Below are 17027 nucleotides of genomic sequence, written 5' to 3'. Positions count from 1 at the left end.
CCTTGTGGGACTCGACATCTCCACAAGACACTGGACAAAGACGAACTTCTAACGTTTTACTTTCTCCCTTCTGGTGATTTTACACGACCAGACTAAGAATAGCGCAGGAGGGTCGCGGCTGTCGTCATTCGGATGACACGTGGCGGCTCGCAGTGAGAAGTTGCCTTCACGTTCCCCACGGCATGTTGGTCGGCGGCGAGCGTCCCCGCGCACAACGTTTCATGCGATGCGAAGTTCGTTAAGAAGGCCGAAAGCATCAAAACCAAGAACAGCTGCGAAGTCGTTTTAAGCGAAACGATGTCGTTCGGTAGCCCAATTTGGTTCTGCTTCGCGTAATTGGCCCCGAACAAGAAAGATCATTCGCAAATTCTATGACGATAAAGCTCGCCTTATTCAAGTGAAGTCTTAGCAGTCGCAAGGATATACACTTGTATAATCTCAATTGAATTGGAGATTCGATACAGTGGATGGTACAGATCTTAGCTGCTGTCCGAGCACAATTTAATTGGAGATTGCCCCGCCAAGACTCACAGACTCGAGGGAGATAGATGATGTGGTTTATTATTAAACCCGGTGGACTTTGAGCACGCTCATAACCTAATTGATAAATGTCACAAAGATAAGGGCTGGTTTGATCCAACTGAAAAATAAGTGTTGAAAATTTGGGTACTGAACATTGTATACTGTCACGCCCCGAACCCCATCGAGCGCATAACACCTTTCTTGGTCGATTAATGCAACATCCCAGGGTATCGCCGACCTTACTTATAATTAACAGAGATTTTAAACAATCAGCGGAAACCACAAATACCTGGACAATTTAAAACTGGGGAGAACAGGGAGAATGCAAGCATTCATTTCTCATTATATCAACTTATACAATATTCACAATTTACAAAACCACCACTTATACAAACACACCAAACTACGAACCACCAACATACATATGCACACCGTATTACAACCACCGATATCAAAAAGGACCGATGACCTGGATGTCCTATCCTAAAAAATGGTACACCTCCAAAAAGTCTAATTCCAGCCCCTACGCTAGCCCCTACGCTAGCCCCTACACCCTCTGCTAGGTGTCCACTCTGAGTCTGACTCCTCGCCATCTTAATCTGAGTCTCCCTGGACAGTCTGCTCCTCCGAGGACTCCGGCTCGGCCTCAATCTCGATTGGGTGGTTTATGTCACCCGACTCCGCTGGGGCCTCATCCTTCTCCTCCGAATCGGACTCCTCATCAGACTTGTACTCCGGTACAAACTCAGGGTCAATCCACTGCTCATACGGGGGAATGTACACCGGTTATTCTTCAAGCTCAGTAGGTTCATTCTCAGGTTCCGCCTCGGGTTCCTCCTCTTTTGGTTCTTCTTCTGGAATCGGCTCGAGATCCACGTCCATGGGATCATCTCCCGTTAGAGACTCTTCCGGCTCCGGTTCGTGCTCAGCCCCTGAAGACCCCGGTAATGCAGGCGCTGGCTGCAATCCAGACTGCACCAGACTAGTCTCTACACTAGTCAGCTCGCCATCAGGAGGAAGTATAGCAGACGGGTCCCAGTCCCCAACTCCATCAAAGGGGACGTCAAAACCGCGGACGGATCCAAACTCGTCTATCCCGTCCCTAAAGAACCAGGCGGTATATGTATGGGCCTCACATAGGGGTAGTCCTACATCTACAAACACTACGGTTGTATGCTTAATCCAGGTCATCTGGTCATCTATAGGAAACTCTACTACATTATGCTCAATGTGCATCGGAACTCCAAAACGCTCAGGGGGCGGCGGCGGCCGATTCATGGCTCAGGTCGGGGTTCTGAAAATATTGGTTGAAACAACCATGAGATTACATCTCAATAAGTACACCCCTAAACCCCACCTAGGCTATCACGTACCTCCAGACAATCACAACACACAATCACATTCAACCATAGCATCGCAAGCACACAATTCTACTTACCTAGGCCTTTCCAGCGTGCAACCTGCACGTTAGGCATAACGGCACGATTTCACTCACATGCATGTTATAATTATATTTCGTGCATTTGTTCCAATCTCATCACATCTTTCCACAACTCTCGCCAGTGACCCGCGTTACAGTACACGCCTCAGGTCCACTGCAACCAACTCATCACAACACTCCAGGGCCCGCGTTACAGTACACGCCTCAGGCCATGTCTCTTGCCCGCGTTACGGTACATGCCTCAGGCTCAACACCTACCACCTACGGCACAACCCGTGTTGAAGTACACGCCTCAGGTTGGCAGTCTTCCAGTAATACCGGGCATCGTCCCGCGTTAAAGTACATGCCTCAGGACGGCACAATTCCCCGCGTAATGGTACCGCTTCAGGGATTTCCACAATCACATATGCCACCCCACATACAATCTCTTACTCATTCACGTGCTCAACACTCACTTGTCAATTAATTGGCCAATCACACGTGGCCCGTGCACGCATCAATTCACAGACAATTTCATGCTCAATAAGCATCCAATATGGCCAATTGACAATTAATTCAATTTGGCCCGAGCGTGCACATAGTCAAGCATATTTCCAATCAATCAATTGCACACAAATGCACCCAATTTCATCACCACAATTCAGCCACATCACAAACACACAATCGACATACAATTTCTCATTTTTCCACCTCCAAACTTCGGCGAATCAATTCCAGCCCTTCACGACATTTTCTCACACTTAGTCGCCGAATCCAAATATCCAATTTACGTACCGAACACAACACCACAGCACTCAATTCAGCCACTCACAGCCCACTTTTGACCTCAAAATTTCCACCAAAATTTTCCGAATTCATCTCTAAGGCCCGCTATTCAATTCCGCTTCTTAAATCATACAAATTCGCGCCTAATTAAACCCGATCACACCTCAAATTGTCCGTCGATACCCTACGTCCTAAATAAGGTTTAGGACGCGACTTACCGAAACTCTAGACTAACGCGGCTAGAGCGGAAAGCGGCGGCGATCGGCGGGGACGGTGGCGATCGACAGTGCGGCTTGGCGGCGTGGACGGCGTGCGGCAGCGGCGGCTTCCTGGCCGCTGTTCACGGCCACACGAGCGGAAGGGAGAAAGAGAAAAGGGACGGCGGCGTGATGGGCTGGTGGCTCGGCGGTGGCGCGGCGCGGCACGGCGGGCGGTGGACGGCGATCGGCTGCTCGACGAGGGGAGGGGACGGTCGGCAGTGAAGGGAGGGGAGGGAGCCGAAGGAGAGAGGGGGAGAATGAGGAGAGAGAGAATGGTCTTGGTCTTTTAATGGTCAAACCAATAATTTAAAGGCCAAAATGACGATCATGCCCCTCTCTCACAATCCAAATCGACAGCTCGAATTCGATCTTATCTTGAAACCGACGGCCGAGATCGAATCTTTCCCAAAAATATCCAAGGGCAATTTCGAAATTTCATAAAATTCCAAGGGCAAAAATGTCCAATCAAAAAGTTATGGCAAAATAACCAAAATGCCCTTCCCTCATAAAACTTGCCCTTAACAAATTCCTAGGGGTAAAACGGTCACTTTTCTCATTTCTCGCCAAAATTGAATTTTTCTGAAGGATTCGGGCAAATCCAAAACTGTACGTTCCAACCACAACGTCGTCCTAATGTCCCGTTGTGACTTCCTAATTTTTCGATGTCTAGTTTGGGCTCAAATAAATAATTAAATTTTATTAAACGTAACTCAAGCGTTTCTCAAACTAACGGCCGGCTTTTTAAAGAAATTCGCATATTCAACCCGTGACTGATAATAAATCTAGTCACGTACAAGTCCATTCGATTCGTGACGATTTCGATTGTCATTTAAATTGCGAGGATCGACCGCTAGATCCAAGGGGCACGATCGTTTGGTATAGGTTCAGGATCATCCGTCAATTCATTTCGTGGTCCCGCGGAATCACTCGCAATCCACTACTATGACAGTAGCGAACTGACCCCTGGCTATCCTTGGATCGGCCAACAGTGGCTCAAAATGTCACCTCGGCGATTTTATGGTCGAAAATCAATTCACAATCGAATTTTCTCTTAGTCGCACGAATTTAATTCCTAATTATCATTTCCCTAATGGTTAGTATCCCAGGAATGATCAGTTTCGGACGAGAACTAACTACGAGTACGTTCATAAAACCAAACATTTCATAAATCCCAAATGGACAATTTCAGAATGTCACAACTCTTCCCCCCTTACAAAAATTTCGTCCTCGAAATTTACAAATCCTACTATTACTCAAACAACTGGGGGTATTGATGTTGCATCATCTCTTCACTTTCCCAAGTCGCGCCTTCAGTCCCGTGGTGTTCCCAAATAACCTTGACCATCGGGATCGTCTTGTTCCTTAGAACCCGTTCTTTCCGATCTTCAATCCTTATTGGTCTCTCGACATAGAACACCTTGTCATCGACTTCTATTTCCTCATAATTCAACACATGAGTTGGGTCCGGTTCATATTTCCTCAACATCGATACGTGGAACATATTATGCATTTGCGACAAATTCGGTGGAAGAGCAAGACGATACGCTAAATCCCCGATCCTTTCTAAAACCTCAAAAGGTCCCACGTACCTCGGACTCAACTTACCTTTCTTACCGAACCTAGATAGTCCTCTCATGGGCGATACTTTAAGAAATACGTGATCCCCTACTTGAAACTCCAAAGGCCTTCGCCTTCTGTCTGCATAATTCTTTTGACGGCTTTGCGCTGTTTTCAGCTTTTCGCGAATAACCTTAACTGCCTCAATCGATTGTTCGACTAGCTCTGGCCCGGTTATACTTCTTTCTCCTACTTCGTCCCAACACACGGGCGTTCTACAAGCCCTGCCATATAGCGCTTCAAAGGGCGCCATTCCAATACTCTGCTGAAAACTGTTATTATAAGCAAACTCTACTAAGGGCAATTGCTCTTCCCATTTACCCTGAAAATCCAACACACATGCCCGAAGCATATTCTCTAAAGTCTGAATCGTCCTTTCAGACTGGCCATCTGTTTGAGGATGGTAAGCTATATTGAATTGCAGCTTGGATCCTAATGCCGTCTGCAGACCTTTCCAAAAACTAGCGATAAACCTAAGATCACGATCTGAGGTAATTGTCACTGGCACCCCATGCAAACGTACTATCTGCTGCACATACAGGTCAGCATATCGATCTAATGCGAAATCCTTTCGCACAGCCAAAAAGTGTGCCGACTTGATCAATTTGTCGACAATCACCCAAATAGTGTCATGACCTTTTTGGCTCCTTGGTAATCCCGACACAAAATCCATAGTTACATGTTCCCATTTCCATTCTGGGATTTTCAAAGGTCGCAATAATCCTCCAGACTTACAATATTGTGCCTTCACTTGCTGGCACGTCAGACATTTGGCCACATGTCCGGCTATGTCTGCCTTCATACCATTCCACCAATAATATTGCTTCAAATTCTGATACATTTTAGTACTACCTGGGTGGATGCTATAACTACTACGATGCGCTTCCAATAAAACTTCTTCCCTCAGCTCCACATCGTCAGGCACACACAAATGTCCACGGAACTTCAATACCCCATCTTCGGATATCTGGAAGTCCGGCTTTCTCTTGGTCTCCTCCACCTCTAAAATTCTTTGGATTTCTTGATCCGTAGACTACAACATCTTAATCTTAGCTTGGATCTCTGGTTCAATCCTAAGCATAGCCAGCAAGCTCGAGACTTGACTTACTTCGAATCTAAACTCCGAGTCTCGCACTTTTTCTAACAATGTCCACTCCTTGACCATCAAATGGGCGATGCTCGACTTCCGACTCAACGCATCGGCTACCCGGTTAGCCTTTCCGGGATGATATAATATATCACAATCATAATCGTTCAACAACTCCATCCACCGACGCTGCCTCATATTCAACTCTTTTTGAGAAAACAAATACTTCAAGCTCTGATGATCTGTATAGATCTGAAATTTCTCTCCGCATAAATAATGTCGCCAAATCTTCAGGGCGAATACTATTGCGGCTAATTCCAAGTCATGCGTCGGGTAATTCAACTCATGCGGTCTCAACTGCCTTGACGCGTAGGCCACTACTTGCCCATTTTGCATGAGTACACACCCCAATCCCTTCAACAACGCATCACTATAAATTTCATATCCTCCGGGTCCTGATGGAATAGTCAACACCGGTGCCGTTGTCAATCTATACTTTAATTCCTGAAAACTCCTTTCACATTTATCAGTCCACTCAAATCTCGTTTCCTTTTTCAACAAATGTGTCAACGGTGTTGCTATCGCCGAAAATCCTTCCACGAAACGACGATAATATCCAGCCAAGCCCAAAAAGCTCCGAACTTCTATTACCATCGTTGGTCTCGGCCACTTCATCACAGCCTCAATCTTTGCTGGGTCTACTGAGATTCCTTCCCCAGAGATCACATGTCCAAGAAATGCTACTCGATTGAGCCAGAATTCGCACTTGCTAAACATAGCTTACAGTGCGTTCTCTCTTAAAGTCTGCAACACTCGACTCAAGTGAAATTCATGCTCCTCTAGATTCTTCGAGTATACCAATATGTCATCTATAAAAATGATCACGAACTGATCTAAGAATTCCTTAAACACCCGATTCATTAGATTCATAAAGGCAGCAGGGGCATTCGTCAATCCGAACAGCATTACCGTAAATTCATAATGTCCATATCTCGTCCTAAATGCTGTCTTCGGTATATCCTCCTTCCTAATCCTCAACTGATGATATCCCGTTCTCAAATCAATTTTAGAGAACACCGAAACCCCTTGTAACTGATCAAACAAATCATCAATCATCGGTAAGGGATATTTATTTTTTATCGTCACCTGATTCAGCTGCCTATAATCAATGCATAACCTCAACGATCCATATTTCTTCCTCACAAATAAAATCGGTGCTCCCCACGGAGACGCACTCGGACGAATAAATCCTTTATCTAACAATTCTTGCATTTGCACCTTTAATTCCTTTAACTCCGACAACGACATTCTATAAGGTGCCTTCGAGATTGGCTCAGTTCCAGGTGCCAACTCGATTACAAACTCTACTTCTCTTTCTGGTGGCAATCCCGACAATTCCTGAGGGAACACATCGGGATATTCGCACACCACAGCTATATCCTCAAGCCTCGGCTCCTCAGCCGTCAAATCAACTACAGCCACTAAAAATCCTTGACACCCTTCACTTAACAATTTCGTCATTTCCAGCGACGAAATCCATGGAATCGAGGGTCCTCCTCGATTTCCCACAAATTTGAACTCCGGATGTCCAACGGGATTAAATTGGATCACCCTGCTATTACAATCCATTACGGCCCTCTGCTTAGACAGCCAGTCCATTCCCACTATCACATCAAAATCATACATGGCTAGAACCGATAAATCAATTATTTCCTCCCTATCCCCAATAACAATCTTACAGTTTGGACACCCCAACGAAACCAGCATCTTATCATTCAAGGGAATCGTCACACATAACACAATATCAAGCAATTGCGGTTCTATTCCAACCAACTCAACAAACTGCTCAGATATAAAAGAATGTGATGCCCCAAGGTCGAATAAAGCATACGCAACATGGTTGCACAGAGAAATCGTACCTATGACAACCCCTGGCGCGTTCTCAGCCTCTCTTCTGGCCATAGCATACACTCGTCCTTGTGCCTGTGGCCTATTCTGATTTGCTGTCTGGGCCGCTCCAGTCTGATTCCCATTTCGAGGTGGCGGCAACGCAGGCGGCCTATTCTGCCTGAGATTGGGGCAAGTTCTTATGTGGTGACCAAATCCACCACACCCAAAACATGCTCCGCCCCGGGTTGGACAAGGTCCATTTCCATGCCTTTCCCCACATACCCTACATGGACCATTTTGATTACGGGCCGGCTTCCCAATATTCCTTCTAACGGGAGGGACAAAACGTCGATTACCCGTCATTGGCCTCTTCCCTAACTGACGGTTGTCCCTACCTGGGGTAAACCTCGACCCAGAAGCGGCGGCCCTATCTATCTGATCCCGCTCAAGAACCTGCGCCCTATCAAATATTTCCTCATAAGTCCTCAAATTCACCATTAACAACTGGCTGCGAGTCAGCTTTCAATCCATCCCGAAATCTTCGCGCCTTGTCATCGGGATGCTCTACCATTCTTGGCACAAACTTAGACAATCTAGCAAATTCCGCCTCATATTGATCTACCGTCATTTGACCTTGGCGGAGTCTCATAAACTCTGCTAGTTTTCTTTCCCTAGCGCTTGCCGAGAAGTACTTTTCATAAAAACTTTCGGTAAAAGCAGCCCAAGTCCAAGCTGTACCTTCTGGAAACACCCTATCCCTGGTGGCCTTCCACCAATCATTCGCGTTGTCCTGCAATTGGTATACTGCCAAGGTTACTTTCTCGTTCTCAGTGCACCCCAATAGAGGTGGCCACGGTTCGGAACCGACCGGTTCCGGTTCGGAACCGGCAGTTTCGGTTCGTGGCCAAGTGTGAACCGGAACCGTACGGTTCCGGGCCGATTCCGGTTCGGAACCGGTTCCGGGCAGTTCCTATTTTTTTCTGTTTTTTTTCTTTTCCTTTTCCTTTTCTTTTTTTTTTTCCTCCGCGGCCGGCCATAGCCGGGCCAGTGGGAGGTTGCTGGCCCTCTAGGCGAGGCGGCCCTCGCCGGCGTCGGGCGAGGCCGGCCTCGCCTGGGCCGGGCGAGGCCGGCCGGCCTCGCCGGCGCGCGCGAGGTCGAGCCTCGCCGGAGGGCCGGCCTCGCCCGACGCCGGCGAGGTCGAGCCTCGCCGGTTGCGAGGCGAGGCCGAGCCTCGCCTCGCCGGCGTCGGCGAGGCCGGCCTCGCCCGGCCCGAGGCGAGGCCGGCCTCGCCGACGCCGGCGAGGTCGAGCCTCGCCCGGCCCGAGAGGCGAGGCCGGCCTCGCCCGACGCCCGGCGAGTCGAGCCTCGCCCGGTTGCGAGCGAGGCCGGCCTCGCCCGGCCCAGTGAGGGCCTCGCCCGGCCGGCGACCTCCGCGCCGGCCCGGCCATGGCCGGCCGGCGGCAGCGGAGGAAGAAAAAAATTAAAATATAAATTATAATTTTAAAAAACAGAAACAAGGAAAAAAGACAAAAGAGAAAAAGGAAAAACAGAAAAGGAAAAGGAAAAGAAAAAGAAGAAAAACAGAAAAGGAAAAACAGAAATGAAAATAAAAAAATTAAAAAAAATACTATTCTTGTGATAGAACATTATTCAATATAAATTGTGATTAAAATGTAAATTGTACTCGAATTTGGGGACAAAAAGACAAGAGAGAAAGAGAGGGCTTCAAGCCTTCAACTTAATAAATTATCATTAAGCACATTACAATTCGTTACAATGATCTTAAAAAAAAAGGAGTACAATATATATACCCTAAAATTATCCCAAAACCTAAGCATTCCGTGCGCAGGAGACCAGAGGTCACATATCGTCGGATTATATTTCGGTTTCCCTAAGCTCACGTGGGCGTACCCGGTATGAGAAACAAGAGTTCCCGAAATATTTGCCAACTCCAATAGTTCTTTTACCCTCAATCGTCACTACCCGTTCCAAGATCTGATAGTGGTAGCGGTAGTATCTCCGTCGTTAAAGAATTCGGATTCATTATTCCGATCTATCTCTTGTTGCCGGTATTGAGCCTTCGTCCAATCGCAACACAAGCTTGCATCTCCACCGATTCCGGATATAATCTTGAACGATGTTCGTTCAAAATATTACCTCCGGCACTGAATGCTTGTTCGACCACAACTGTAGAACAAGGGGTTGAAAAAATCTGTTTTGCAATAAGAGAAAGGATTGGGTATTGGCTTGCGTGCCTCTTCCACCAATCCAAAATAAAAAAATCTGTACCACCTTCGGCTTCAGTAAACTCAAATAAAATGGTTAGATAACTCTCTAATTCAGAAATATTTCCTATTACTCTCTTTTGTTTTTTTTGTCTATGTAATAAAAGTTGGTACCCTCTACTAATTTTACCTGTATTGTCATTTTGTATCTCCGTAGATTGAGAAGATCTAATATCACCTAAATTATATTTAGTATAAAATTCATTATATAATTCTATTACTACGTTTTTAACCTCACGTACTATGGTTGTAACATTTGTCACATCATAATGTAAACATTGATAATACGCACGCAAAAAATCATTTAAGCCATCCAATTTGCAACACGGATCAAAAACACAAGCAACTAAATAAATCATGGGAATTTCACTATAATAATGAAGCCATTTCATTTTCATTGCAACTACAGTATGTTGTAATTCAACATCATTTTCATATTCATCAAAAGTTCCGACAATATTAGTACACTCTACTAAAAATAAATATGTAGTAGGATAATAAACACCAGACAAAGTATAAGTTGCATCATTAAAAACCTTTAAAAGATCTAAAATTTTTTGGCAAATATGCCACTCTTGTGGGTATAAATTAATCTCAAGTATATTATTAGAAATGAATGCACATAATAAATCTTTATATGCTAAAGATTCACTAAGTAAGTGGATGGTAGAATTCCAACGAGTTGGAACATCTTTTGGAAATCTTTTTGGCTTTTTGCCATTATCTCTACAAAATCTACCCCATTCTTTCATTTTTTTGGGGTGTTTCCATAAAAATTGAATCGCCGTTTTTATTGGTTGAAGAAAAATATCAAGAGTTTTCAAACCATCTTGTACACATAAATTTAAAACATGACAAGCACATCTAATGTGAAAAAATTTTCCGCCAAAAGCGGGTTTACAAATATTTTCTAACTCGGCAATTGAAGCGGTATTTGCTGCGGCATTATCAAAACCAATTGAAAAAATTTTGTTAAGCAAATAATATTCTTCTAAAACTTGCCTAATTAGTCTATAAATATTATTTGCCGTATGATGATCATCGAAAACTCTAAATGCAATAACTCTTTTTTGAATAGTCAACTCGTCATCTATCCAATGACATGTTATGCCCATGTAAGAATGATTTTGCCAATGATCACTCCAAATATCACTACCTATATGCACGCATCCATTAAATTGCATAAAAAAGTTTTGTAAATCATTTTTTCCATTTTTGTAAAGATCTTTAATTACTCGTTTAGTTGTATTTCTAGAAACACGTTTTGCTTGTGGAGCACATGCTTTTTGTACAAATTCATTAAAACCAAATCTTTCTCCAAAATTAAATGCTAAATGCTCAACGGAAATAAATTTGCCTAATTCTTCCTTATAAGTTTTTTCATTAAAACGAAATAAAGGGGAAGTGTTAGGATTGACGTACCCGGAAATTTGTTGTTGCCCGATATCGATTCCCGTTTCAGTTGGATGTTTGCTCATAAGATGTCGTTTAAATGTTCCATATCCTTGTCCACCTGTATATTTATATATTTTTCCACAATATTTACAAATTATATCATACCTTTTTTGACCGATATCAAACCTTTCCATTTTCGTGAAGTGATTCCAAATGTCGGATGTAAATTCCCGTTCCGCTTCCTTTGTTGTAGATATTTCAGCAGGAGGATGAAAACTTTCTTGCGTCGGGACGCGCTCCACATCGTGAAAAATGTTGATTTCATCATCTTGAAAATCTGTATATTCACGAGGATCAAAAGAATGATGGGATTCCGTCGCGATATTCTTACCTTTGCCAGTTGGCACTCGACTTCCACTTGCCATTTTTCGAATGGATTGAGAGAATTGAGCGGATTAATTGGGAGAATTAAGAAAGAATTGCGTGGATTGAGAAAATTGAGAGAATTTCAGAGAATTTGAGAGAATTTCGAGTATTGAGAAAATTTGAGACTTGAGAGAAGAGAATTTGAGAGAATTTGAGAGAATTGTGTGTGTATTGTGAGAATTTGAGAGAATTTATAGGAAAAAAATAGAAGAAAATTTAGAATTAAAAAAAATAAAACATAACCGTTGCAAAATTGCAACGGTTATGTGTGTTTTTTTTTTTTTAATTATAAAAAATGCCCGTTGGGGCGTAGCCGACCGTTGCCCCAACGGGCCGCACGCCGCAGCCGCAAGGTGCTGCGCCGCAGCAGGGCCTGCACGTCTGCAGGCCCTGCTGCAAATAAATCTATATTTTTTTTTGGTTGGGCCGTTGGCCGTTCTCTCTGCGGGCTGCGAGTGCTGCCAGCTTGCAAACATGGCTCTGCACCGCAGTGTCTTTGTAGCTCGCACCTGCAGCTTCTTTTTTTTTTTTTTTTTTTTGCAGAACCGACGCCCAGGTGGTTCCGGGCCGGTTCAAATTTTCCTGGAACCGGAACTGGGACCGTATGCCACGGGCCGGTTCCGGTTCCGAACCGCGGGCTCGGTCAACGGGCCGGTTCCGATCCGGTTCCGGGCCAAAACCGGCCCGTGGCCACCTCTACACCCCAACACCTCAAAAGCTTTCTCAAGTTCCTCTATCCATCGAGGTGCGGCCTCAGGGTCACCTCTCCCAGAGAATTTAGGTGGTTTCAACTTCATAAACCGCTCGACCAAATTGTGCATTTGTCTATTCACATTCATTTGCCCTTGCCCTTGATTTTCATTATTATTATTAGCAGCGGCGGCCACAGCGGCCTCGGCAGCTTGGGCAATCGTAGCAGCTCATTCCTGAGTCTGTTGTCCTATTATGTTACCAATCTGTTCTAGGGTCCTCGTGACCACTTCCATTCTAGGATCCTCCACAGGTCTAACATCAACTCTTGGGTCCACTGCAACTCCAGCACCAACTCCAAGGTTTTCTATCGCTCTAACACCCATTCCGAGGTCCTCTACAGCTCTAGCTCGAGCACGACCTCCACCTCTTGTTCCTCTTCCTACGCCCCTTCTTAGGACTCTTCCTACACCTCTTCCTTCGCTGCTCATTATATCAGCTTCCTACCACTCTCCTACCTGCTATAATTCCACTTAGGAATTAGTAACCTAGGCCAACTAGATCAGTCTAGCTCTAGGTAGTGAATTAATGCAAGAATTCACTCAGCAGGTAATCCATTACTACAAGCACAAAGCCACAATCAATAAGGTCTGAACACTTACCTCAGGTCCAGACGCACCTGCATTTCAATAATCACCACAATCAATTCACTCAATCAGTCACAACAAACAATCTGGAGGCACGTGTAGCTCATTCCGCCCTATAGCTCACTAAAGTCTCCCTAAATTACTACCCCAGGGTCTCTGCTCCTTATCACTCAAACTTCGACCAGTTTAGATCGAGCTGACCTTACTCTGATACCAATTCAACTAGGATGTCACGCCCGAACCCCATCGAGCGCACGACACCCTTCTTGGTCGATTAATGCGACATCCCAGGGTATCGCCGACCTTACTTATAATTAACAAAGATTTTAAACAATTAGCGGAAACCACAAATACCCGGACAATTTAAAACTGGGGAGAACAGGGAGAATGCACGCATTCATTTCTCATTATATCAACTTATACAATATTCACAATTTACAAAACCACCACTTATACAAACACACCAAACTACGAACTACCAATATACATATGCACACTGTACTACAACCACCGATATCAAAAAGGACCGATGACCTGGATGTCCTATCCTCAAAAATGGTACACCTCCAAAAAGTCTAATTCCAGCCCCTACGCTAGCCCCTACGCCCTCCGTTAGGCGTCCACTCTGAGTCTGACTCCTCGTCATCTGAATCTGAGTCTCCCTGGACAGTCTGCTCCTCCGAAGACTCCGGCTCGGCCTCAATCTTGATTGGGTGGTTTATGTCACCCGACTCCGCTGGGGCCTCGTCCCTCTCCTCCAAATCGGACTCCTCATCAGACCCGTACTCCGGTACAAACTCAGGGTCAATCCACTGCTCATACGGGGAAATGTACACCGGTTCTTCTTCAGGCTCAGCAGGTTCATTCTCAGGTTCCGCCTCAGGTTCCTCCTCTTCTGGTTCTTCCTCTGGAATCGGCTCGAGATCCACATCCATGGGATCATCTCCCACCAGAGACTCTTCCGGCTCCGGTTCGTGCTCAGCCCCTGAAGACCCCGGTGCTGCAGGCGTTGGCTGCAATCCAGACTGCGCCAGACTAGTCTCTACACTAGTCAGCTCGCCATCAGGAGGAGGTATAGTAGACGGGTCCCAGTCCCCAACTCCATCAAAGGGGATGTCAAAACCACGGACGGGTCCAAACTCGTCTATCCCGTCCCTAAAGAACCAGGCGGTATATGTATGGGCCTCCCATAGGGGTAATCCTACATCTACAAACACTACGGTTGTATGCTTAATCCAGGTCATCTGGTCATCTACAAGAAACTCTAGTACATTATGCTCGGTGTGCATCGGAACTCCAAAACGCTCAGGGGGCGGCGGCGGCGGATTCATGGCTCAGGTCGGAGTTCTGAAAATATTGGTTGAAATAACTATGAGATTACATCTCAATAAGTACACCCCTAAACCCCACCTAGGCTATCACGTACCTCCAGACAATCACAACACACAATCACATTCAACCATAGCATCGCAAGCACACAATTCTACTTACCTAGGCCTTTCCAGCGTGCAACCTGCACGTTAGCCATAACGGCACGATTTCACTTACATGCATGTTATAATTATATTTCGTGCATTTGTTCCGATCTCATCACATCTTTCCACAACTCTCGCCAGTGACCCGAGTTACAGTATACGCCTCAGGTCCACTGCGACCAACTCATCACAACACTCCAGGGCCCGCGTTATAGTACACGCCTCAGGCTCAACACCTACCACCTACGGCACAACCCGCGTTGAAGTACACGCCTCAGGTTGCCAGTCTTCCGATAATACCGGGCATCGTCCCCCGTTAAAGTACACGCCTCAGGACGGCACAATTCCCCGCGTAATGGTACCGCTTCAGGGATTTCCATAATCACACATGCCACCCCACACACAATCTCTTACTCATTCACGTGCTCAACACTCACTTGTCAATTAATTGGCCAATCACACGTGGCCCGTGCACGCATCAATTCACAGACAATTTCATGCTCAATAAGCATCCAATATGGCCAATTGACAATTAATTCAATTTGGCCCGAGCGTGCACATAGTCAAGCATATTTCCAATCAATCAATTGCACACAAATGAACCCAATTTCATCACCACAATTCAGCCACATCACAAACACACAATCGACATACAATTTCTCATTTTTCCACCTCCAAACTTCGGCGAATCAATTCCAGCCCTTCACGACATTTTCTCACACTTAGTCGCCGAATCCAAATATCCAATTTACGTACCGAACACAACACCACAGCACTCAATTCAGCCACCCACAGCCCACTTTTGACCTCAAAATTTCCACCAAAATTTTCCGAATTCATCTCTAAGGCCCGCTATTCAATTCTGCTTCTTAAATCATACAAATTCGCGCCTAATTAAACCCGATCACACCTCAAATTGTCCGTCGATACCCTACGTCCTAAATAAGGTGTAGGGCGCGATTTACCGAAACTCTAGACTAACGCGGCTAGAGCGGAAAGCGGCGGCGATCGGCGGGGACGGTGGCGATCGACGGTGCGGCTTGGCGGCGTGGACGGCGTGCGGCGGTGGCGGCTTCCTTGCCGCGGCTCACGGCCACACGAGCGGAAGGGAGAGAGAGAGAAAAGGGACGGTGGCGTGAGCGGCTTGTGGCTCGGCGGTGGAGCGGCGCGGCGCGGCACGGCACGGCGGGCGGTGGACGGCGATCGGCTGCTTGGCGAGGGGAGGGGACGGTCGGCGGTGAGGGGAGGGGAGGGAGCCGAAGGAGAGAGGGGGAGAATGAGGAGAGAGAGAGAATGGTCTTGGTCTTTTAATGGTCAAACCAATAATTTAGAGGCCAAAATGACGATCATGCCCCTCTCTCACAATCCAAATCGACGGCTCAGATTCAATCTTATCTTGAAACCGACGGCCGAGATCGAATCTTTCCCAAAAATATCCAAGGGCAATTTCGAAATTTCATAAAATTCCAAGGGCAAAAATGTCCAATCAAAAAGTTATGGCAAAATAACCAAAATGCCCTTCCCTCATAAAACTTGCCCTTAACAAATTCCTAGGGGTAAAACGGTCACTTTTCTCATTTCTCGTCAAAATTGAATTTTTCTGAAGGATTCGGGCAAATCCAAAACTGTACATTCCAACCACAACGTCGTCCTAATGTCCCGTTGTGACTTCCTAATTTTTCGATGTCCAGTTTGGGCTCAAATAAATAATTAAATTTTATTAAACGTAACTCAAGCGTTTCTCAAACTAACGGCCGGCTTTTTAAGAAAATTCGCATATTCGACCCGTGACTAATAATAAATCGAGTCACGTACAAGTCCATTCGGTTCATGACGATTTTGGTTGTCATTTAAATTGCGAGGATCGACCGCTAGATCCGAGGGGCACGATCGTTTGGTATAGGTTCAGGATCATCCGTCAATTCATTTCGTGGTCCCGCGGAATCACCCGCAATCCACTACTATGACAGTGGCGAACTGACCCCTAGCTATCCTTAGATCGGCCAACAGTGGCTCAAAATGTCACCTCGGCGATTTTATGGTCGAAAATCAATTCACGATCGAATTTTCTCTTAGTCACACGAATTTAATTCCTAATTAGCATTTCCCTAATGGTTAGTATCCCAGGAATGATCAGTTCCAGGCGAAAACTAACTACGAGTACGTTCATAAAACCAAACATTTCATAAATCCCAAATGGACAATTTCAGGATGTCACACGTACCGAAGGCCTTAAGTAGTAAATAGGAGTAATAGGTTCCCCGATTCCGAAATCGAGAATTGGACCATCTGATCCTGAAATCAAAAAATCTCTCTCTCTCTCTCTCTCTCTCTCTCTCTCTCTCTCTCTCTCTCTCTCTCTCTCTCTCTCTCTCTCTCTCTCTCTCTCTCTCGGGGTTCAATCAAGAAGAAGGAACGAAGGTAGCCTCAACACGTTCGGCTAGCAATGGAAACGAACTAGTCCTTCTCATCAGAGCGGGGCAACGCAACGGATTTGTCAAGCGAGGCGAGAAGATCAGCGAAGGAG

At 45.7% G+C, this 17027-nt stretch overlaps 1 protein-coding gene across 1 annotated transcript; it reads right to left on the bottom strand.

Moving 5' to 3' along the window:
• Positions 1-1308: 1308 nt before the first annotated feature.
• On the bottom strand, positions 1309-13960 carry LOC130139237 (uncharacterized). The gene is made up of 3 exons (XM_056315770.1): positions 13753-13960; positions 13041-13057; positions 1309-1482 (listed from the first exon to the last, which is right to left on the bottom strand). Exons 1-3 carry the CDS (start codon positions 13958-13960, stop codon positions 1309-1311), a joined length of 399 nt encoding a protein of 132 aa, XP_056171745.1.
• Between the last annotated feature and the right edge of the window lie 3067 nt (positions 13961-17027).

This window comes from Syzygium oleosum, unplaced genomic scaffold (assembly GCF_021117445.2).
Source record: "Syzygium oleosum isolate NSW1041296 unplaced genomic scaffold, Sole_v2.1 Sole_v2.11, whole genome shotgun sequence".
In the NCBI taxonomy this organism is placed as follows: domain Eukaryota; kingdom Viridiplantae; phylum Streptophyta; class Magnoliopsida; order Myrtales; family Myrtaceae; genus Syzygium; species Syzygium oleosum.
Note: the sequence above shows the minus strand (reverse complement) of the source record. Positions and strands in the feature narration are given on the sequence as shown.

What these genes read in the sequence shown, in the direction of transcription:
- LOC130139237 (XM_056315770.1), bottom strand. Translation starts at nt 13,960, where the DNA reads ATGGATGTGGATCTCGAGCCGATTCCAGAGGAAGAACCAGAAGAGGAG.